The sequence below is a fragment of the Anas platyrhynchos genome, chromosome 28 (genome assembly GCF_047663525.1).
Source record: "Anas platyrhynchos isolate ZD024472 breed Pekin duck chromosome 28, IASCAAS_PekinDuck_T2T, whole genome shotgun sequence".
Classification (NCBI taxonomy): domain Eukaryota; kingdom Metazoa; phylum Chordata; class Aves; order Anseriformes; family Anatidae; genus Anas; species Anas platyrhynchos.
Window position 1 is genome coordinate 4,790,343 of NC_092614.1, and position 25,049 is coordinate 4,815,391.

The 25,049-nt window shown below is 42.8% G+C and overlaps 1 protein-coding gene and 1 gene segment (V, D, J or C); both read right to left on the reverse strand.

Annotated features, from left to right (window-relative positions):
* Positions 1–1,030: 1,030 nt before the first annotated feature.
* On the reverse strand, positions 1,031–21,709 carry LOC101804340 (uncharacterized). Its single transcript, XM_072028653.1, has 9 exons — positions 21,551–21,709; positions 21,104–21,274; positions 19,926–20,261; positions 10,655–10,748; positions 9,677–9,816; positions 4,346–4,630; positions 3,783–3,845; positions 2,316–2,435; positions 1,031–1,700 (listed from the first exon to the last, which is right to left on the reverse strand). The coding sequence occupies exons 1-8, from the start codon at positions 21,606–21,608 to the stop codon at positions 2,317–2,319; spliced, it is 1,266 nt and encodes a 421-aa protein (XP_071884754.1). The 5' UTR covers positions 21,609–21,709; the 3' UTR covers positions 1,031–1,700; position 2,316.
* Positions 21,710–23,661: 1,952 nt separating this feature from the next.
* Positions 23,662–24,310, reverse strand: LOC101800206 (Ig heavy chain V region C3-like). The segment is given in 2 exon segments: positions 23,662–23,990; positions 24,253–24,310. Coding segments are annotated over 2 exon segments (387 nt in total).
* Positions 24,311–25,049: the final 739 nt, after the last annotated feature.

The following is a 25,049-nucleotide window of genomic DNA, read 5'->3' on the forward strand; positions in this document are numbered from 1 at the left end:
ACCAAAGACAACCCAGAAAAATGACATTCCTTGACCTGCACAGAGAACCAGAAACAGTATTCCCAGTCATATCCTTGCCTGAGAGATTGGGAAAATGTATGATGTGGAGTGCAACACAAAAAAGTTGAGGGTATCATCAGAAAATCAGGATAAAAATATGAACAAGCAAGTGTTTCTATTTTACATTATGGGGGTGGAATGGATTTTAAAATAATTTTTTTAAATTACTGTTTTTGGATTTACTGTGCAAACTTCACTCATCTTCTGGGTAGGGTGAGAGTCTTCATCTAGGGGTTTGCAATTAACCTGACAAGGGTTAATTAAATGGACTTTCTTATGCACTTTTTGTAGAGTCTGTCTTGAAGCTAGCAGTAACTCAGGCAGTATCTGAAAAATGTCATTTTCCCTTCAGGATGTGGTTAACTTGTTTTTCGAAACGAGGGGGAGTTTGCCTTGCATCTTGCAAGTTAGTCATAGGTGTTAACCACAGCATCCTGCCCGTTGCTTCTGAGAGTAAGATGAGTTGGGGAATGTGTGTGTTGTGGGTCTTTTTGACTAATAATCAAGTTGCTGTAGAAACTGTATCACTCCATCAAACCATCATACGTTATTTCCTGTTGGTCCCTTCCTAGTATTAATGAGTGGGAAAAAAAGAAACATGTTCTCATCTCTTCTGATACCTATATTTTTCTTCCTCATGCTCCTATCAACCTGCTTCTTCATTGATTTTTCCTTAGGCATATGTCTCTCTGCTGTGATCCAAAATATCATGCTGAGTTCTCTTTATAGTGATCTGAAAGACAAAATGTCCTTCAAATCCCCTAAATCTAAGATTCATGTCCCCTTCTGTATCTCTTTAATGAGTCAAGGAGCCCCTCCACTTCCCTGTGCAAGCCCTAGAAAAGACAAATTCGGTCAACAGTAAATCTAGGTTATGAACAATGCATTTCTAATCTCACTGGTCATTAGAACTGGATTTCAGCAATCTCTATTACAAATTCAGATGAAAAAGCAAGCACAAACCACAGCATTTTGGTGTAATAAAATTTTATTTTGATAATCGCTACAGTGATATAAAATGCAGATGTCATACCCTTTGCAGAAAAGATAAAAATTAAATACAGAAATGTAAATAAAAATGTTACTACAGTTGAACATCATCTGGTTGAAGTGCACCCCTTCGGATCCAATGCAGCTCTTCTCATCTATACTAGAAAATTATGGTTATTAAAGATATCTTAAAATATATATATATATAAATGACATCCACTGTGCCTCTCAGAAGTAAAATATCAGTTCTACAGAATAATGCAACATTGCTGTAAAAAGGTATTTTTAAAAGTTCATATATCGATAGTGAGGTTTCAATTTTTTTTTTCAGAACTATCAAAGTATGTTGGATGCTTCCATGCAAAGGATAGAAAAGTGGAAGGATCAATTTCTACTTAGCTGACAGATGAGGAAAAATACTTTCCTCTGCTCACAGAAAACAAGAAATAGCAAAAGCAATTACAACTCTAAAAATTACATAAACTATCCAGGCAGGAGTCCACACTCTGAAATGTCTTAAGGAGATGGTGCTGTGCTGTGTTCTAGATGGTTGTTGTCAACAGATTTAACATCATCTCTTCAAATTGTACTGCTGGTAGCTGCTCTCTCCTGCTGTTTCTCAGCTTTCTTCTGCCTTGATACCTCTTTGCCTGACAAAGAAGAGTATGTTTTAAATTATTTTTAATGCATATAGGTGCCATTATATTTAATGAAATGTGCCGTTGTGTGATTACTGTTAGATCAAGATAGGTAGATTTACAAAGCTTAATCTGGATAGTCTTTTGTGAGACTTTTGGTTATATTAATTTAAAAATTCTCCCTCCTCCTCTTTCCTGCTACCTCTTCACATGACTGTGTTTTGGAAGCCTGGCTTTTGATTCCTTATTCATCTTGATTTTTCTCTAGCCCTCATGTTCTGCCAGATGAAACAGTCATTAAGATATTTCTTAAGCATTTCTGATAAAACCTGAGATGTTCTGTCAAAGCAAGCTTGCTGCAAAGTAAATCTGGGGACCAGCAACCTAGAACTGAGCTATGGATTCATGAAAAGGCTGTGTTTTTTTGGTTGGTTGGTTTTGTTGTTGTTGTTTGCTTGTTTGTTTGTTGTTTGCTTGTTTCCATAAACCTACAGCATTTATTAATGGAAACAGGAGTAGATGAACAGATGTCACTCCTTGTGGGGTTTGAGAAGTACACAAAGACAAGTAGTCATTACTGGCACGTACTTCCAATTTTTCTGCAGATGAAACAATGTATTTCCTTACCTCAGAAAAGAAACAACTTGATGCTCATGAGTGTATTGAAGGCAATACTTTTTGCCAGCAGGACTCTTAAACCCAACACAGCCATGGACAGCATGTTTGTTTTCTCTGTTTTGATATCTCCTTAGTGAGAGAGAAAAGATAGGAGAGATCATGATCTAGAGTGGGATGTCATGACATTGGTGGAAAGTGAAAAAAAAAACACAGACAATAGTGTCAAGGAGAGAAATGGCTGTAAAAGAAAAGATGACAGAGAAACATGGCAACAACAAAGGCGGAGAGTATCTGTCAATATTGGATTTTCATAGAATCATAGAATGGTTTGTATTGGAAGGGACCTTAAAGATCATAAAACCCCAACCCACGTGCTAGATCAGGTTGGCCAAGGCCACATCCAGCCTGGTCTTGAACACCTACAGGGATGGGGCATCCACAACTTCTCTTGGCAACTTTTTCCAGTGCCTCACTACTCTTACAGTGAAGAACTTCCACCTAATGTCTAAAACTAAGAGGATAGATTTAGATGAGACCATTCCCCCCTGTCCTATCATTATCTATATAATAAAGACCCCTTTAAATACTGAAAGGTCACAATAAGGTCACCCCAGAGCCTTCTCTTCTGCAGACTAAACATCCTCATCTCTCTTAGCCTTTCTTCGTAGGAGAGGTGCTCCAGCCCTCTGATCATATTTGTGGCCCTCCTCTGGACTTGCTCTACAAGTCTACATCTTCCTTAACGCTGGGGGCCCCAGAACTGGATACGTACTCCAGGTACTCATGAGGGCAAAGTAGAGGGTGGCAATCACCTCCCTCGACCTGCTGGCCACTCCTCTTTTGATACAGCCCAGGATGCAGTTAGCCTTCTGGGCTGCAAGTGCGCACTGCTGGCTCATGTTGAACCTTTCATCCACCAGAACCCTTAAGTCTCTCTCCTCAGGGCTGCTCTCGATGACTTCTTCTCCCAGTCTGTACTCCTGTCTGGGATTGCACTGGCCCAGGTGCAGCACCTTGCACTGGGACTTGTTAAACCTCATTAGGTTATCATGGGCCCACTTCTCAAGCTTGTCCAAGTCCCTTTGGATGGAATCTCTTCCTTCTGTTGTATGAACCATTCCAGAAAGCTTGGTGTCATCTGCAAACTTGCTGAGGATGCACTCAATACTATCATCTATGTCATTGATGAAGATGTTAAATAGCACCAGTCCCAAGACACACTTGTGAGGGACACCGCTCATCACCGGCCTCCACCTGGACATAGAGCCATTGACCACTGTTTTTTTCCCTCCTGATACTTTGTAACTATAACAAAAATTGTCTTTTACTAAAATAGTTACCCAGAAAAAGCAGGTTATGTTTAATGAATACAATGAATACATGGTATTCTGATTTCTCTGTCCCTGAGAAAATACATTTCCATGCTTTTATCCCCAACATAGTAACATAACTTTATAATCCCTTTAGTTAACTAACCTTTTGAAGAGATGTCTGTGGTGTTGCAAACATTTGCTGTTATTGGTTCTTCCACCACCTTTTCTATAGCATGATAAAGAAAAGACAGCATAAACAAAATCTGACTTGTAAGGAGGATTAAAGACAGTGTTCATATTACTTTTCCCACAGAATCAGGTGAGTGATACAGTCTGAGGCTAAGCAGGCAGGTCACTAATATTAATTTGAGGAAAACAAATCTCAGTACAGTTGGACGAAATAAATTTTTGACTTGCTTTGTTTTTACTTTTTTTGAATGAGCTGCATAATGGGAAAAGCAATGCAAAAATGTAAAAAGTTGTTTAAGAAAAAAATATATTTTTTTTACTTTTTGTTGGTTTTAGAAAAGCTATTCTAAACTGTGTTCTAGAAAGTTTCTGCTATATGTTGAAGTATTTAATCATAAGTTAATATAAATTTAAAAATTAAAAAAAAAAAGTGTCTTTATTTTTTTTTTCAAAAAAAAAAAAAAAAAAAAAAGAAATAGCAAGTCTTGGAAGACACTGCCTCCAGAAATAAGTTGCAGTTTTACCACAAATTTGTACCTGATGACGTTGCATTGGCTGGAAAATTTTTGTTCTTGAACTTGGCCGTGCAGGATACCTCTGATTTTTTTGCCACATTCACCACTTTAATAGTATTGTATGTCCCCTCTGATGTCATAACGGGTGGAGACTGTTCATATATGACTTCAGCTGTTAACATGTCCAAACTGATATTTTTTGGATAGAAGTTCCTTGCCAAACAAGCTGCTTTCCCAGTACTGCCACCTTCTTCAAGTGCCTTGGATTTTATCAGAACAACTTCTGGGTCAGATTCTTTCTGATTGCCTGTTTAAAAAAAAAAAAAAAAAAAAAAAAAAAAAAAAAGTATTGTTTGGGCATGATTTGATTTTATTGAAATCTTGCCTGAGAGCTAAGCTATCTGCAATTCATGTGCACTCCTCCATTGACTAATTCCTGGAATTGACAATGACTGACTAATTGTCTTTTTTGTCTTTCTGCTTATTCCAAAAGAACAGATAAAATACAGAAAGAATATATACGGGTAGGTTTTCCATAGAAGCTTTAATTCCGTGGGATCCTAAGCTTCCTTTTGCTAGAACTCATGTCTGCATGTGAATTCTTCAGTTTGTAAGGCACCAGAAAATGAGAAGAGAACTTTGAAGGATGCAGGTCCAATAGACAAATTATTCTGCTTAATCGACAAATTAGTTACTAAAAATAACACATCTATCAAGGACAGTCTTGTATACCCCTGAAACATAAGGGAATAACTCTTTTTCCTTTACTCACTCTCACCTCCCCAAAGTCTTCTGATGTGTCTAAAAGGTCTAACCATAGCAAGAGTGGTAAGGCAAAGAGAGAAGTCAGTTTGTTACGTCACCATCGTGCAAGGTTACTCCAATGAGGGGCATTACTTGCAGAAATGAAGTGCTGTTGCTGGACTGGAGAACAAGATTGATCTTTTCATTAACAAATGCTCAGATACAGGAAGGTTATGTGTCTCTAAGGTGGCAAATTAGGAGACAAGTAATCAGAAGTCTCTGAATTTCCAAGAATTTGTGATAAGGTCAAGCAATTTAAATTGTGAGAGAGATTTTCCCCACTAGACATTGTACAGGTGTAAATCATTCCAATCCAGTCTAGAGACACTGGAAAGATACTATGACTGGTACTTGGTTCAAGAAAACCTTCTGTACATGTTTCAAAAAGTGTGACCTTTCTCATCTGTGCACTGTGCTATATTGTTAGTCCCACAGCTTCAGGAACAGTTAGAAGTATAATGCAAAATTAGCATAATAAAATGGTTTGAGCAGAACATCTTGATGCCTATAAACTTGATGCCTATGGACAAATCTTCTTAAAATCTTACTTACAATAGTGTACTAACCTTCAGTGGTAGCTCTTTAGGATTAAGATATTAGCAAACATCAAGATACAAAATACATGTATATGCCCTAGAAGTGGAGTTTTGAAAGAACCTAAAAGGTGCTGACAAATGTTCACAGGATTTGACATCCTAGCCCTCTCCTGTACCTTTCAGAATTGCTCTGAAACTTTCAAAAGCTTTTTTTTTTTTTTTTTTTCTTTTTAGCTTTGAAATATTTTAGTAGCTAAATTCTTAATTCTGAGCAACAAAGAATGAAAGCCAAAGACTTAACAACTGCAAAAACCTGATTTTCAATGACACAGCAGCAGCCTTCTCTCGGAATTTCTTATAAGACATAAAAGTAAGGAAGTTAGATTGCTTGAACTTGAAGTGGAAGTTTTTTTCAGGAAAGAGATTGTCTCTCAAAATTATTTGGTGCCAATTATCATAATGATTTTTAAACTATATTTGCCTTCGGGTTATACACAGAGCAACTAGGGTTACTCCACAAACTAATGTCAGGACAAGATTGGCAATATGGACTTGGCTTGGCAGTGCTAGGTTAAAGGTTAGACTATATGATCTTAAGATATCTTTTCCAGATGAAATCACAGAATCACAGAATGGTTGAAAGGGACCTCCAGAGATCATCTGGTTCAACCCCCTGCCAAGCAGGGTCAACTAGGGCACGTTGCACAGGGTTGCATCCAAGCAGGTTTTGAATATCTCCAAGGAAGGAGGCTCCACAACCTCTCTGGGCAACCTGTTCCAGCGCTCTGTCACCCTTACAGTAATGTTCCCTCATATTCATCTAGAACTTCATGTGTTTCAGTTTGTGCCCATTGCCTCTTGTCTTGTGACTGGGCACCACTGAAAAGAGTCTGACCCCATCCTCTAGGTACCCTCCTTTCAGATATTTGTATACATTGATCAGCCCCCTCCCAGTCTTCTCTTCTCCATGATTCTATGATTTTATGATTCTAACATGAATTATAATAAAAACATGAAACTGAAGGGATTCATCTACTATGTCTCCTTGAAAAAAAAGAGCTCAGCTTATCCAAGGCTATCAGGCATTAATATATATATACATATTTAGAATAGAGTAAGTCCAATTTGACAAGTGCATCCTGATGGCTGTCTTTGCTAAAGAGAGGTCTATTAGGCTTTGTATTTTGCATGGCAACTGTGTTGTATTCTGCTTTCCTCAAGTCTAACATTTTTGCTCTTCACATTTTGTTCTTCACAAGGTATCTTTGCAAGTTCTTGAGCAGGTACTCTGATTTTACTGTCTTTCTCTACTATTCATGTCCCAGTACTGAAGAACTGAGGTGCAAGCCAAGCATTATTCTACCTTAACTTCATGAGTTGGTTCTACCAATGAAAATAGGCATAACTCCATCCTTGTCAACATCTAGAGCAAACAGATTCCAAAGAGGACTGAAATCTTCATTTAATTCCTTTTACCTATTCAGTTTAACACAAGCTCTGAACCATTTAGGAAGATCAAATTAGTACAGAAACATTGCCTAAGACTCCTTTTAATGTTTTTGCATAACATTATCCTTTTGCCCCTAGTTCGGCCTTTCTAACTCTGACAGAATAGAAATTCTTAGGAACTTAAACAACAACCTCCACAGGAGTTTTAGTTCCCTTCAAACTGTCCAAGCATGGCTGTAAAACCTAATAATGACTATGCAAAGCTTATTGAAGTGCATAAGTGAGTAGATACTAGGTCCCAAACAAATTCAGCATGGAATTGCTCTTGTGGAGTTAAAATTCTTTAGGAACTTCTATGAATAAGGATGTTTTTACACTTAAACTGTCTAATTGCATATCAAAGGAGCATGTAAAGAATACTAACACATGGGATAAATTCTGCTTTAATTTTAGGAGGAAGAGGAAGAGTAACAATGTTAAAATCCAAACAAGAACAACTCAGAAAAGGCTCAAGAGTAAAGAATACCTACTTGGTTCCACGGTCAGTTGAGTCCCCTTCCCGAAGATAAGAGGAGCAGTAACACACAATTACAATGGGTAAATCAAAAAAGGCTCCTTTTGTTATTCATCCCACATGCATTTCCCTTCCAGGTGTTGTGAAATGTTTTTGCCAGCTACTGTTAGCTCTATGCTTCCCCCTCATACCTTCGCTCCCTTAGAGATCTTTAAAGGCTTTTCATGCTTTCTGATCTCCAATATTTCTAAACAACCACCAGTATGCCAGGAAACTGTTCCTCTGGCATAACTGACTGGGTCAGATCCTCAGCAAGAACAGATGTTCACTGTGCAATGGTCATTAATAAGGAAGAATTATTTTAATATCAAACTCCAGCAGTCTCAACTGAGTCCCATTATTTTGCTTTAGCTGAAAATACATCCATGAATTCCTACTTTACTTGGTCTGAGGAGAGATTTTTATATTACAGTCTGGAAGAGCCTTTTTATTAGTACAAAAAGTCATAGTTCTTTTTTTTTCTCTTTAACCTTACAATGTTAAGATAATGTTAGAGGCCTTAGTTTTCTTAGTTAAAATTTTATCTAGAATAAACAAAACCAAAACCAAAACCCTTATCTGACCTTAAATGAATGCTCAAGAGAGCAATTTTTGTCCTTTTTTCTAGAAAACAAGGGCAATTACACAGCACTTGCTGATAATGGGAGGTCACAGGAATTTGGCTAAACTTTTTTAAAAAGACACATATATAACCTTTACATCAGAGACAAGATTGTCATATTAGCATTTCTGTGTATGTCTGAAAAAAGATTATCATTGTTCAGACTTCTACCTGCCAGTCTGTGCTTTGCTGGTTGTTTTTTTTTTTTCCTGCCAAATACTCTGTGGAATGTTTTACCTCTTTTGTTGACAAATGCAAAGTTAAATACATGTAGGCTGATGATAGAATAATGAAATCTGGAAGTGTCTTCTGGTTCTACATTTACAGCTGAGGATTTTTTGTTTGGAAAGAACAGACCTTTCTTCAGAGTAATACATTTGCATGGCATTATTCCTTTGCAATTGAGGTGGGATCTAATTGTTCCTAAACAGGCATTTATTCCATAGCAAGATATCCTCCTGACCTGGATAGATATTAGACAGCACCTAAGAGAGCCTCATGACCTCCTTCGAGAAAGAGAGCTAGACTCTTTAGGGATACAAAATGACACAGGACATTTTTGCAGAATTTTAAAGCCACGCCGACCTCTGAAACCATCGTAACAAGTTTTAAGGTATGCACCTGGATGTTTAGGATAACAGAGATCAAATTCCCCTGGTGCCCTAGCATTCACATTGCCGCAGAGAAGCCTGGGGTGACATCTATCTTTATTGTACATGATAAAACTCCAAATAAAGTTAAAGTCAGGAAGAACTATGGCTTGTTATGATCCCTATTTTCCTCCCTCCGCCCCCCTACATGCATTTGCAAAGCCTGAATAGCCAAATCTTATTCATTCCATGTGGTCTTGGATGTGAGGCAGCTCTGAAAATTTACCCAAGGTTATTTAACCTCCTTTCTTCTCTGTTAATGGAATTACTTACCTGGTAGCACTGTGAATGTGGTGACTATGGGGAAAAAAAAAAAAAAAAAAAAAAAAAACTTTTCATACTAGAGAGCTAGGGACTTTTCTCGAACTCTTGTCTCCACTGTCAGTTATTTACTGTTATGCATACCTGCTCAAAATGAAGCAGTGAAAATCCACTGAAGCACTAATGAGGATAAGATACTTATCCTCAGAATGCAATCCAGACTGGGAATTATGACATGTTAAACTTAAGTAATTAATGCACACCAGGTGTTTGGGAATCATGGATTGATGGTGATATACGGAGGTAACCTAGTTGTTCCTGTGAAGCCTTCCTAAGCAGATACAAGATGAGAACTCAGTTTGAAAGCCTGGCAAGAGAGACTATACTCCAGGATTATTACAGCAGAAAATTCTTACAGTGAACGCAAACCACTGGATCCCTTTAACACAATTTTTAGATTTAAAATAATGGTACTTACTTGGTTCGACTGTGAGAGTGGTTCCACTTCCAAAGACAAGCTTATCTGTTATCACACTGTTAATACTTAGTCCAATAAATAACTCTTTCCTTGCTGTATCTATAAGTTGGTTTAAAAAAGGAGAATAAAAGCCATATACTTATCCTAATGATCCATGTATAAAATTCCATGAGGGTGTTTTAATCAATGCTTTCTTCTGAACCTGGAAGGGAGCAAACAATAATTGAGTAGTTCAATGACTTCAAATAGCTTGATCAAGTACAGAAATCCCAAGTTCTCCTTTTCTTCCATGTTTTGGCAACTCTGTGAGATTTATTTTTCCAGGATAAATGAAAATATGAAAAGAACATTGGATTTGTCTCCTGACATATTTCAGGCATTTATGTAATTTTCTTTCAAAAACACATAGCCATTTTTCCATCTTTCAGTTTTTGTACAGGGCCCTATATTGTTTATATCATTGTGGTACTCCAACCCCAAAACACTGTGATATATTTCATTACAAAAACTGCCTCTTTTGTCTACGCAGAATTTTGGATTATACTGGCAGTCACATGACTTCTTGAGTGGTTTCTGTACTAACATACCACATGAAGAAATATGGTATGGCTTTCAAGAAAGAGTCTAGAATAAGATAAAGAAGGTAAAATTTAAAGTGGCAACTTTGGGATTACATAACTCTTCTGAAAAGTCTCGTGGAGTTAAGCTTGTGAGAAAGCAGGGGAAAAAGATAAACACGGTATCTTTAGTACTATTTCAAAGCATTTTGGAAAATTCTTCTAGGTTGCAGAAAGGTGTCTACTTTTACATCTTGAATTTGATTTCATTGCTCAGCAGGGTGACAAATGTGCTTGATATTGTCACTTAGAGGTGGTGTCTGGGGGTCATTTGGTGCCTTAGGAAGTCTTAATCCTTTTTTTTAGGTAAGATGAGAAAGTAGAGAAAATTATTGTTCTTTGTTAGGTAGAGATACTGTACCCATAGAAGTGGCTGTCAAAGAGTAAGTTGTTTATAGCAGCTTGATCAAAGTCTTCAGGAGGATCAAGCCATGCACCATTAGCACTATCTAGACCTAGAAAATTGTACAGAGTATAAGCAGAGGAACATACACTATGTGTGAATGTACCTGTCTGTTCTGGGCTGATTTAAAATCATGTGGCTCTTTGGCTCATTTAAGAATCAGAGGTGTGGTGATTAAATGCCTTTTCACTATTGTCCAAGATGTTACAGTAAAAAAAAAAAAAAAAAAAAGTCCCTTCTACAGCCGTCTTGTAATGCAAAAATACAAATTTAATAAACATGAGATAACAGACAAAGTAATACTTAACCAACGTAGTAACCCCTTGGTACACACAAAGATCTGTGTGCATGTTCTTTCATCACAGAAAAAGATATAAGAGCAGTGTTTGAAATACAAAGCTTTCTTACTGTGAGGTAAACTGAGGATTTAACAACATGTAATGATGGAGACTGCAACTCACCATCTTCCATGATGCTTCCAAGGGCTTAAAGAAATGCAACTTATTTATATTTCCTCTGACAGAAATGGAGGTGGCATCTTACATACGGGAAGCTTGTAGAATGATCCTTGAAACACCCTCCATTGTGGAAAGATGCTGACATTGCAGCTGTTAAGACCAAAGAAAGATGCCGTGATCTTCTAACCTGTAGAATATGTGTTGTTGATGAAGATCTGTGTCACCAAAAGAGGAGTTTTGTGAGGAGGCCAAATGAGATGAAAACAGGAACCCTGTAGTTTGAAGAGCCCAACTCCCAGTTTCTAACAGAGGAGAAGCAGGTTGTCTGTGTCCATCATTTTGGGAAAAGGAGACTCCTGTGATGATGAAGGCTGGGAATTGTGATTTCTGTCACTAGGAGGAATGCTCTTGCTCCACCTGAAGATTTGCAACTACAGAATAGATTGAGTACTCTCACAGTAAACAAGAAGGTAGAACTCTGTGAAATGAGGTGTATGTGCTCATAGGCCATGGATCACACAGGAGCAGCAGAAAAAGTGGTGAGTGTTAGTAGTGGGAGGCTCCCCGCTCCAGAGGATGTAAGCCCCCATCTGACAAACTGACCTGTCATCTAGCGAGGTTTACTACTTTTAAGGCCTCAAATCTGGGACACTGTCAAAACTTATAAGACATATAGACTATTAACCCCTGCTGATCTTTCATGTGAGTACTAATGAAACTGCCAGGAGTCCTGGAAAGTAGCCAGCATGACTACATGGCTTGAAAGGTGATGGTCAAGGACACAGGGGTTTCTATTTCATCCTATTGGTGAGGAGGAAGGAAGTGAGAAGGAGGAATGGGTGGATCCTGCTGGCTGAGAGTTGGTGGCAGCAGGGACTTTGTTTCTATGACCATCAGACCCATTGGACTGAGGACTATGTGAAAGAGATGGGATCCACCTGACTAAATGGGCCAAAAGTTTCTTTGCCAATAAGCTGAGTAAAAGCTGTACAATAGCTGGCTTCTTTGCCAATAAGCTGGTGCAAAATAAAGTCTTCATGTGTGACTGAGTTCCCCTCTGAAGTGCCTGGGCAATAATAAATGAAAACCCAGGAAAAGAAAAACAAGATAAATTTAATCCCAGCTTGTAGTTGCAGGGCTATGATCTCACTGAGATCATGGAGACATGGTAGGATACTTCATATGACTCAAGAATTGAAATGCGTCTGAATGTTACCTGAAATGCATAGTTCTGCTTTGGGACACCCAGTGAGAGAGCTGATAGCATATGGGTCAGGATTAGAGAGCAGATCAGCATGATGGGTGGCTATGACAGTTCATCTGATCTGGAAGAAGTAGATGAAGACTTCTGCAGACAACTGGAAGAAGCTTCACGTTCACATGGTCCTCATGGGGGACTTGAATCATACCAAATATCAGCTGGAAGGAAAGCACAGCAGGACACAAACATTGCAACACTTTTCTAGAGCTTACTGTTGAAAATATTACGTCACAGGTGATAGAGCTGGACCTCATCCTTGCAAACAAGGAAGAATTGGTGGTAGATGTGAAGGTCAGTGGTAGGCTTGGCTGCAGTGATCATGCAGAGTTTGAGCTCAGAGAGAAGGGAGAAATGCAAAAAGCAGAATCACAGTCCTAGACTTCAGAAGAGCAGAATTTGCCACCCTTGGGGATCTGCTTAGAAGAATCCCATGGGTTATGGTCCTGGACAGAGGAGGGGTCCAGGAAAGTTGCTTGATTTTCAGAGATCACCCACTTCAGGTTCAAGAATGGTTCATGCAAGCAGGAAATCAAGCAAAGGTAGCAGGAGGCCAAAATGTTGAACAAGGAACTCCTGAACAAACTCAGAAATAGAAAGGAAATCTGCAAGAGATAGAAGCAGATGCAAGTGATCTACAAAGGATAGAAGACACCCTGCCTGATCATGCAGGATTAGGGTTGGGAAAACCAAAGCCCATCTGGAGCTGATTCTGGTAAGCCGCATGGAGAGTAACAAAAATGTTTCTATAGGTACATCATCAACCAAAGAAGGACTAGAGAAAACGTGGACACACTGCTGATTGGAGCACGGGAAATGGAGACAAAAGCAAGTGAAAAGGTTGAAGCATTCTGAGGCACTTGGTGCCTTCTATGTCTGTCTTTACAGGTGAATCCAATCTTCAGGATTTCCAAGTAAATATATTGGAGACGTATGTGTTTCAAAGTCCTTGTTCTGATGTCTGGTAGCTGGAAGATTGCTAGTGGGAAGTATCCTTTGTAGTCTCCTGCTTTTGTACTATTCTTCATGCCTCTGCGTCTGTATGTTTTTGGATACAGAGCTAAAAAGATCCCTATTTTCACTAAAAAAAGAGTCAACAAATCTTACTTTCTATGTGATCTAAGAAAAAGAAGAGAACACAATGCTGAGATTAAATAGAAACACCTAAAATACAGTAGTTCTATACCTACCTGATCACCTTGAGCTGACAGGCAGATGTCCAAAATCACATCATATGCAAGATGTAAGATCTGATGTGAATGTCAGGGTTTTCTATAGAAACTAGGCTTGTATAAGAATGTCTCCCCACTCTTTGAATCATGCTGGGAATCAAATTTGTGTTTGTGAATACAGTTGTCTGAAGAAAAAGAGACTATGCAGGGCACCATGTTTCTGCATTTGAGAGAAGTCAGTGAATAAGCCAGTTTGTGTGCAGCAGTTCAGTCTGTTTCAGTCACTGTGGTACGTAGTCAACACAGTGGTAGACGGTTCTACAAAAACATCTGTTGTTTTGTTGTTGGATTTTTTTTTTTTTTTAGAGTCAGGTGTTCTCCTTTTTCGTGTCCTTTGAATAGATAGATTTTATTTTCCTCTTTCTCTCTACCATTAGACTTTTGAATAATCTAAAACTGTTGCAGAGAGATTGTTATATTCTAAAAGCAATGATGTAAGCATTTTTTTTTTGGCAGAATAATATTAATCTCTGATTATAATATTGCCCGTACTTCTCATAAATGATGTCATTCCTTTTGAGTTGTTAGAGCTTGACAGACCTTATTTCTGGTTCATCTTTTAACAAATATAATGAGCTTTGGGGTAAAACATTTTAAAGAATATCTGGGGACCTGTTGCACCAGTCCTACTAATCATAGAATCATGGAATCATTAAGGTTGGAAAAGACCTTCAGGATCACCTGGTCCAACCATCACCCTACTACCAATGTCACCACTGAACTATGTCCCTAAGCACCATGTCCAACACTTCCTTGAACACCCCCAGGGACGCCGATGCCACCACTTCCCTGGGCAAGCCATTCCAATGCCTGACTGCTCTTTTCAATTTAGTTTCATTCTACATTTCCCAAGTCTTATTTGGCCTTAAAGCATTTATGTTTCTAAAGCCTATTGTCATGTCAAATAAAAAATAAGTCCATATTTACATTTTTTTCAAAAGTTAGTTTGTTTTCACCGATTTTTTTTAATGGATTCTGTTTTCCTGGATATGCTAAAGTTGTTTGTTTACTGAAGTATTTGATTCATAATATTTCTTGTTTGAGTGCCATTTATGTAAATGTTTCTGGAGGTGTTTTTTTTTGTTTTTTGTTTGTTTGTTTGTTTGTTGTTTTTTTTTTCATGATTATATGCATCGTTTTTTCTCACTTTCTCTGATATGGTGAAATAGATTTCTTGGCTACTGAACTGTCTATACTTTGGACATTTTAACTACTTTTATGTGACTTTAGCTGAGTTTGAGAGTCTGTAATATCTAGTCATGGATGATTAAAGTTGTCTTTAAAAATTAAAATTAAAATAAAAAAAATAAAATAAAATAAAATAAAATAAAATAAAATAAAATAAAATAAAATAAAATAAAATAAAATAAAATAAAATAAAATAAAATAAAATATCTGATTTTGATTATTTGGCTTAATGGCTATCTGCAACTGTGAAGCAGTTTCTGAATCAATTCCATTTCTAAGACACAAAAGGAAATAGCAGTATTTCAACCTGTTCAAAAATCTGCCTGGTTCCATGCTGTATTACTCAATTTGTTTATTAGCATTATTGTTATTACTAAACACAAAAGTGTATTTCTCATTTTTAATTACTATTTTTAATACCAGTGCTGCTATGTTTTCTGTTGTCAAGATGTGTATGTTCATTGACACTTTCCTTTACTGTGCCAAATTGGTTTCTCCTTCTTGCCTCACCCTTCCCCAGGAAATGACTGAGTTGACAGATGTGATACTTTCAGTCTCTTGAACTGTTTGCGGGACAAAGAGAAATTCTAAAGATCTCCAGTGACAGGCCTGGTTAGCTACAGGTGCCCATCCCACCCCTGTCACTTGCTGCCAAATCATATCAGGGAAGCATTCTTGCCACTGAAATCTGAGACATAGTACAACAGCCCTTTCCCATGCCAGGCCTTTGTGTAGCCACAGAAACACACCTGTCTTTTACAGCCTCCTGCAAGCCACGCACTTGGGTTTGTTTGGTTTAAAAGCTGAGTTGTGCCTTTGTTTTTTCTTTCTTCGTCCTGGTGCATGCCCTCCAAAAAGTTGCAGGAGGCATTCCAATACTGATAGTGAGGTGCTAGAGAGAATGTTTAGACCATTTGTCTTCTACAAAGTGATACTGAAGACCTCTCCTTCAGTTCTGTGTCAGAAGAAGTAAGAAAGGGAGTGCCTCTTCCTCCAGAAGAGTGTCCTAAGCAGATGAAGATATATTTTGTACAGGGAATAGTTGAGTTCTTTAAGCTCTTGCCAAAAGGTCTAACAAGCATTTTTAGAGAAAAAAAACAATCCTGGCCCTTTCAGCACAATAATTCTTAGCCACTAAACATTTGTATTTTAACCCAATTTCCCTTTTTGGGGAACAGCTTACTCTGAGATTAGCTCCCAGAACATCTACTTGATCTCATCACACATATATAAAAGTCTGTGTCCATGGCTGTCATTGGAAGGAGAGGTGATTCTGGGGTGTAGCTGTCAAGAAGTTGACTTCTTTCTTAAAGGATACATTAGACATTATGTTCTTATATGGACATAATCATTCCATATATTCAAACCATCTTCCAAGGCAGAAATTCTACTGGTTATTTGTTTCCTGAGTGTAGGTGATCTTACGAAAATTGTTATTTAAAAAGATCAAACAGTAAGTCACAACTTTCATTTGGGAATGGACAGACAAAATCAGTGATTTAAAGTTGGATCTTTAATACTTGCTTGGGAAAGTCTGTATGCTGCAGACAGCTACAAGAAAGGAAGGTGGTAACAGAAGAAATAAAAAAGCATCTTCTCTGTATTTATCAGTTCTAGAGAGACAATTGATACTGGCCTGACAGGAACTCTACTGTGTTAAATAACTCTTAGGTTAATCCATGACAATGATTCTTCCACAGAGCCAAATGTGGTAACCAGAGTAGAGACTGGGGATAAATGACCCCATATGCCTCACCACAATCAGCTCCTGATAGGCTTTGGCTTTCCCAACCCTAATCCTGAATGATCATACAGGGTGTCTAAATGCCTCCCAGATCACCTGCCTCTGCTTCGACCTCTTGCACATTTTCTTTCAGTTTCTGAGTTTGTTTAGGAGCTCCTTCCTCATGATTTTAACCTCCTTTTCTTGACTTCCTGTTTTGTCATGATGAAGTAGGAGGTCCAGCTCCTCTATCATTCTGTCACGATATTTTCATCAGTAAGCTCTAGAAAAGTGCTTGGATGGCTTTTGCCCTCCTGTGCGTTCCTTCCAGCAGATATTTCACACGGTTCAAGTCCCCTATCAAGACCAGGGCCAGTGAACATGAGGCTTCTTCCAGTTGTCTGCAGAAAGCTTCATCTACCTCTTCTGGATCAGATGATCTGTCATAGCCACCCATCATATCAGTCATGCTGATCTGCTCTCTAAGCCTGACCCATATGCTATCAGCTCTCTCATTGCGTGTCCCAAAGCAGAATTCCATGCATTTCACATAGTCTGTCATGGAAAGAGCAATTGCCTTTCCTCACCTTCCCAGTCTCTCTTTCCTAATGAGGAGTCATAGAATAGTTTGGATTGGAAGGGACCTTACAGATCACCTACTGCCAACCTCCCTGCCATGGGCAGACACCTTCCACTACATCAGGTTGTCCAAAATCCCATCCAACCTGGTCTTGAACAATTCCAGAGAGTGGGCATCCACAACTTCTCTGGGCAACCTGTTCTAGTGCTTTATCATCTCATAGTAAAAAATTTCGTCCTAAAGATTAATCTAAATCTACTCACTTTTAGAGTAAAGCTATTCCCCCTTGTCCTATCATTGCACTTCCTGATAAAGAGTCCTTCTCCATCTTTCCCATAGGCCCCCTGTAAGTACCGGAAGACCACTAAAAGGTCTCCCCAGAGCCTTCTCTTCTCCAGGCTGAACAACCCCAATTCTCTGTCTTTATTCATATGAGAGGTGCTTCAACCATCTCATCATCTTCATGGCTCTCCTCTGTAACAGGTCTATGTCTTTCTTATGCTGGGGGTCCTAGAGCTGAACACTGTACTCCAGGCAGGGTCTCACAACAGCAGAAGGGAAAAAATACCTCCCTTGACCTGCTAGCTGCACTTCTTTTGATGCATCCCCTTCTTTTGATCCATCCCCTACAGTATTTCTGCAAGCTGTCCCACCAAATCTCCATGATCCAGTATCTTTGCAGCTAGGCTGTGGAGGAAAAACTGGGCCATGATAAATAGGAGGCCCAGGCAAAGTGTGTTAACCTGCAGTACACCATACAGCCTCTGAACTTCCCAGTATATATTGGATCATAACTTGTCATAAATTGGATCATAAATTTGTTCCACTCTGATGCAGTTCTGCTCCAGTATGAGTCTTGCACCACAGTAATATGCTGCCTCATCCCTTTGTTTTGCTCTCTGAATCTGTGGTGTAAATCTGTTCCAGGATTCCACTGCTCCCTTAAAGTGACTGGAAACCTTCTCCAGACTCCTCCTTGTAAATCTAGTCCAGAGAACATTGCCTTAACAACACGACTCCAGCTTAGCAGGAGCCCAGAACTCCCCTTAGGACCTTTTCAGCTACAGTACAGGACACCTAAGTGGACCAAACCCTGGCACAGTGTCATGGTTTTGACAGGTACCACCTTTAGGGGAACACTGCCAACTCCACAGAGTGTCTGAATCTATCCCCCTGCAACCCCATCTTTTCCCAGGTACTACAGCCTGGCTCCCTGGGGAAGGCTAGGACAGGGCTGGAAAAGGGAGTTGCATAGGTCAGAGGAGCCCGTTGGAGACTTGAGGGTGGGCATTGAAGCAGTAGGATGCAGGATTAGGGTGGTGTAGGGTGCCCTGAGCAGCTCAGGACTGTCCCCGCATGGCAGGACATGCCAGGTCCTCTATAGCCCCTTAAACCTATGGATTACGGGATTGTTGTTCTGGTCCAGGGCACCCTCCATACCCTCTTTGCTGGGGTCCCCAGCAAAAATTCCTGCTAGCCTCAGTGTGCACATGTGAACAGGTATGTACCTGGAGCCACAACTAAAAACAAAGGGAAGAGACTACTCAGGTCCAAGGGAAAATAACCTCTTCAGCTCAGCTCCTGGTGCTGCACCACTCTGGGACTCCCCAAACAACATGAGTTTTCAAGAACCAATTCAGATCTGGTTTTCCAGCAGGTCTCACCTCCTGGAGCACTTCCAGGGAAAGGTCATTCCTGGAGGAGCCTGCAGACCTGGTGACTCCAGTCTGGAAGGATGAAGCAAAGTGTTGGAGTCCTACAAAAAATATTGCAGCACTATATGCTGCAGGTCTCTGTCAGGAATCTGCCAGATCCAGCTCCAAGTGTAGTTATGGGAACACCAGAGATGGGACAGCTAAGTGTGAGAGACTCTGTGACCTTCCCTACTATGGGCCCAAAGGCCTCTGCACCTGGAAAAGGGCAACCACAGCCCCAGATGAGAAGGATGAACAAGCAGTGAGAGCTCAAGCAATTGCTTCGTCCACTCTCTCATTTTCTCAGGCTTCTACTTGTGATCTGTGGAATCCAGGGGCTGTAAAGACATATTCTCAGTAGCTCTTGCTCCCATTATATTCTCAGATCTGTGAGAGAAGCCCATGAAAAACAACAACCAACCCAGAATGTGGCCATAAGATGAAGCACTCAGACGTGTGCACAGACTTTCATGTTATCAGGGAAAGAACCAATTGGAAATAATGTAAATAATGTAAATTTACTTTTATTGCAATACTGCTTTGTTAAGCCTACAAGACACTGATGTGAAAACTGTCTCATTTTGGATGAAAGGCAAATTTTGTCTTTCCTGAACTGTCTTCCACGAGAAACTACAGACATCTCCTTTCTTATGGTGAGCTCCCAAAGGACCCTTTGTACTCTCCCCTTTTCCCCTGTTCAACCCTCAGAGAGAAGGGGAAACCCTCAGAGAAAAGGGGAGAGTACAAAGCCTGTAGGCTGGACTGAAGCAAACCAAGCCATACCTAAAACCAGACCAGGGTTTATCTGTAGGACAACTACATGACACCCATCCTATCAGGAAACAATGGAAACAGGGAAACTTGTTTCCAAAGGTGATGTTTCAGGAACGTGAGGAAGAGACACAGGAAGACAGCAATCAGAAGTGTTTGAGCTCCTCTGGGGACAGAAACAAGTAGAACATGTCTCTCTAAGTCAAATAATTAAAAACTGTATGTTGTAAAAAAAAAATGGCTCTCTAGGAGCTGCCCCAAACACCTGTGCAACTCGATTAAGCTCCAGTGCCAAGGGCCAGAGCCCTGCAAGCAGGATTCAGTTAAAGCTCAGCTAGATTTCCTGTCCCTGTGTGAACAGCACAGAAATAGCGGGCTGAGTCCTGGAGGTGCAGGTTATTCAGGGTCAGAGCTGTCTTGGACTTGGAATTATCTCGAGAGGCTGTGGCTCGGCCTTTCACTGCTGAGCCATATCTAATATATGAGGAATCTGGGTTAATATAGGACAGCCACTGAAGACTCCCACCAAGTGCCTGACGGTACCACAGAACACTGTAAATTGCAAAGTTGAAGTCAGATCCCCAGCAGGAGAGGTGCACGGATTCCCCTGGCACTCGAAGACGTCCACCAGACTCCACCAGCATCAATTCAGCACACACACCTGCAGGAGAGCACAAGGAGTGAGGCAGTGCGTACCGACGGAGGAAGCATGTTCTCCAGAAGCCCCGGCAACCCCATCACATCACAGCCTGAGCCGCCAACCCCCTTTTCCCCACAAAGCCCCTGGTGAGGCCCGCAGTCCCGACTGCGCTCCACGGGGCTCAGATGGGGCTGCTCCCAATGCAACCCCACCCCGGCCTGCATCCCTCTCCCGCACACACCGGACCCTCCACAACGACGACGGAGAGCGCCGGACCCCAGTGCGCCTGGTGGGGCGGCACCAGGAGACGCTCCACATCGGTCACAGCAACCCGCTGGCCTAGCCCCGACACGTTTCAGTCCCAGCCCCAACCCCGCCCAGGGCCCGCTGCCCTCGCCTCCCACCGAATCGTTACTGCTACAAAAGACCTGTAAGATCATCAAGTCCAACCATCGAGCTCACCAACCAAATCCTGATACGGATAGAATAAAAAGAACATGCACTTAGTGTCCATCCTGCTTCCCACTGCCCTGCAGACTCCTTGGTGGATGAGGAGGTGAGCATAGGGCAGAGAGCGGGGTGGGAAGGAGTCAGAGGCTCCTCCAGCACCTACAGCAGCCAGAGGCTGCAATATATGTAGCCTCTGTGGCAGTAATATATGTAGGAAAGGTGAGGGGCCCTGGCAGCAGGTTTGTGTTAAAGCTCAGCTGGATTTCCTGTCCCTGTGCCAACTGCACAAAAGTACTGGGCTGAGTCCTGGGGTACCAGGGAGCTCAGGGACAGAGAAGACTTGGACTGGGAATTGTCCCGGGAGACACTGGCTCGGCCCTTCACTGCTTTGCCATATTCTACAGTGCTACCACCAGAGCTAATGGCGGACAGCCACTCGAGACTTCCACCGCGTGCCTGACGGTACCACCAGACAGGATAACTTCCAAAGGTGAATCCGGATCCCTGGCAGGAGAGATGCACGGAGTCTCCAGGTGCTCGCAGACCTCCACCAGACTCCACCACACTCAACTGAGTCCAAACGCCTGCAGAAGGAGAGCACAGGGAGTGGGGCAGTGTGTGCCCATGGACAGGAAGGATGCTTTCTAGAAGCTCCTGCGACTACAGCACAGCACAGCCTGAGTGACCAAACCCGTTGCTCCCTAGAAAGCCCGTGTCCAGGGGCACTGCCCCGACTGCCCTCCTCGGGACTCAGACGGGGCTGCTCCCAAAGCCTCCCCGACCCCGACAGCCTCCCTCTCCCGCACACACCGGACACGGCCTCTGCCCCGGCCCCGCTGCCCTCCCCGCCCGCCGCTCACCTGCCGGCCCCAAGGCCAAGGCCAAGGCCAGCAGCCGCGGCCCCAGCCCGCCCGCCATCGGGCCCTGCCGCGCCCGGCGGGAGGCGGACAGCAGCAGAGCGGGGCCAAGCTCGGGCCGCTCCTGCCCGCACCACAAGTCGGGCCCTCGCCGGGGCAGCGCCCACCGCTCCGCCCGCCCACGCCCGGCCCACACCGCCCCCCGCGGGGCCGCGGCCCCTTCGGCGGACGAGGAGGCGGCCGCGGGGCGGGGCGCGGGGCAGCTCGGCGGGCAGCGGAGGAGCGCGGCGCCCCGGCAGCCGGACGCAGGGAGGGAGCCTCCTGGCCCTGCCCTTGACTTGAACAAAACTGACTCCACAATCAGTAAGATTGTAACGTAGGTATGTTTAGTCAGCGCTGGGCAGCACGGGGAGTAGTCCCGTCAGAAACGTGCTCACCTGACACCGCAACTTGCCTTGCTTATATGTAGTAGTTACCTATGCATGAAGTTTCACAATACGCCCTTATGTATTCATAACCTGTCCCTGCTTCGTATTAAAATTAGTTCAAAGGAGTCATTTCCATAAACTCCTCCCATCTGAGCTTGTGTAGTGTAATCTGGTGGTGGTCGACGGGGGTCGTGGCAATGAAGACTGATGACTCTTCCTCCTCACCGCTAGTTGACCTCTTGTCTTTGCACAGACTCAGTTGCTCCTTGGCTCTTGTCCATCCGCAGCACCAGTTTCTACCAGTTTCCTAAAATAGGCTCACACTCTTATTAAGAGACTGACCTTGGTAAGGGGCACAAGGCTTCTTGCTTTAGTTAATTTGCACAATGCACCATAGGTAGCAAAGACACTAGGCAGCATCCTAGTTTAATGCCGTTAGCGCTTTAACGTTACTTGATAAGATTCTCCTAACTCCATCTCTCAGCCTCACCGTCAGCTGGCCGGTAGACCAACAACCAACACATCAGAAAGGATGTCCCTGAGGCTAACTAGAAGAAAAGTCACAATTCAACCTGGTGTGTCTCCAACATTTTGAGCACATTCCGGGAGAAATTGATATTGGAGGGTTGACTCATGCATATGTATGCTCTATTTGGATTAAGGCCTTAACAAAACAATAAATTGAAAATATCTCTCTGGAAGCTGAATCAAACTAAAAAGGAAAAACACAACAACACAACAACTACAAAATAAACAAAGAAAAAATCCTTTCTTTCTTTATTTCTTTCTTGTAAGGACTGCTCTGCAACAATTACAACATCAGTGTGATATCAACATTATTTTCACCCTAAGTACAGAACACAGCACCCTACCAGACACCTGGAGGAAAATTAACTCTATCCTAGACAAAACCAGCATTCTGGCTCACTTGTAATGAGGGATTTATTGAGTAGTCCCACTACCTGAAAGAATCCCTGGACACCCCTCTACTGGTGCATCATGTTCTGGCAGCACAGGCCAAAGCTGCAATCTGTCCTAGCCCACATCCTGGCTGGCCCCTTTGCTGGGACATGTGAGTGAACATGGAGAGGGTAAGAAGCCCCAGTAGGAGGTTCATGTAAGGGAACACTTCAGCTTTCTATCCCCACAGAGGCAGCACAAAAGCAGCAAGTGCAGTCCCGGGCATGCAGGGCATGCAGGACAATACATTTCAACACCTCGAAACTGTCCCAGGAGGTGGTGGGCTGCACACCCACACATGGCAGCCTTCCATAAGGTGTAGGAAAAGGGATTTTTGCTCTAGACAGAGACCAAGAGGAATGTGGATCTGTGTGCCTGCTGGTATCATGAGATGCTGTAGTCATTCACAATCAGCCTGCATCCCCAGCTGGTGACATGCACGGAAATCACAGAACCATAGAATCATTAAGGCTGTAAGATCATCAAGTCCAACCATCGAGCTCACCTACCAAATCCTGATACGGATAGAATAAAAATAACATGCACTTAGTGTCCATCCTGCTTCCCACTGCCCTGCAGACTCCTTGGTGGATGAGGAGGTGAGCATAGGGCAGAAAGCGGGGTGGGAAGGAGTGGATCCTCCAGCAGCAAGAGGCTGCAATATATGTAGCCTCTGTGGCAGCAATATATGTAGGAGAAGTGAGGAGCCCTGTCACTAGGTTTGTGTTAAAGCTCAGCTGGATTTCCTGTCCCTGTGCGAACTGCACAGAAGTAGTGGGCTGAGTCCTGGGGTACCAGGGAGCTCAGGGACAGAGAAGACTTGGACTGGGAATTGTCCCGGGAGACACTGGCTCGGCCCTCCACTGCTTTGCCATATTCTGCATCATAGTAAATGAAGGACACCCACTCGAGACTTCCACCGGGTGCCTGACGGTACCACAAGATAGCATAATCTTGAAAGCTGAATCCGGATCCCTGGCAGGAGAGCTGCACGGAGTCTCCAGGTGCTCGCAGACCTCCACCAGACTCCACCAGCTTTAATTCAGAACAAACGCCTGAAGAAGGAGAGCACAGTGAGCAGGGATGCATGTGCCCACGGATGGAAGATCCTCTCCAGAACCTACAGCAAGTCCAGCCCAGCACAGACAGAAACGCCAACCCGCTTGATCCACACAAAGCCCCTGGCCAGGGGCACTGCCCCGACTGCCCTCCTCGGGGCTCTGAAGGGGCGGCTCCCAAAGCCTCCCCGACCCCGACAGCCTCCCTCTCCCGCACACACCGGACACGGCCCCGCTGCCCTCCCCGCCCGCCGCTCACCTGCCGGCCCCAAGGCCAAGGCCAAGGCCAGCAGCCGCGGCCCCAGCCCGCCCGCCATCGGGCCCTGCCGCGCCCGGCGGGAGGCGGACAGCAGCAGAGCGGGGCCAAGCTCGGGCCGCTCCTGCCCGCACCACAAGTCGGGCCCTCGCCGGGGCAGCGCCCACCGCTCCGCCCGCCCACGCCCGGCCCACACCGCCCCCCGCGGGGCCGCGGCCCCTCTTGTCCTATCGCTCGTTATCAGCGAGAACAGGCCGGCCCACAGCTCCCCACAACTTCCTTTGAGGGAGCGGGAGAGAGGCCTCCACTAAGCAGACCGAGCCTCATCTTCTCCGGACTGAAAGGAGAAGCCTTCTCCACTCCACATAGGCATGTCCGCTGGTACGTCTTTCATAGCAGTATCTCCCCAGGCACTGCATCGTGGGGTATCTGTGGCCTGATGGATCCTGTACTTTTGGTCTAACTCCAGCACAACCGATTGATCCTCAGGGGTGACCTGCTTCTGCATCACCTCTGTGCTGGCAGCTCAGTCACATCACAGTATTGAAGACAGCTAAACGTTGTTCTTCGATTTTAGAACCACTGTGGGCTTGGGACTCTTTGTAATGTCAGTCCACTTTACAGGTTCTTTCACAAAGCAGAAGGCATTGATATTTTTTAAAATAAGGTCAGCACTTCACCTCCTATTACCCTTGCTTTCCAGTGACCCATGACTCAGACTTCATATGGAACAATTTTCCGAGGTTTTAGGGAATTCCACAATGTATTCTCTAACCTTTTTATACATAGCCCTCCTCCCA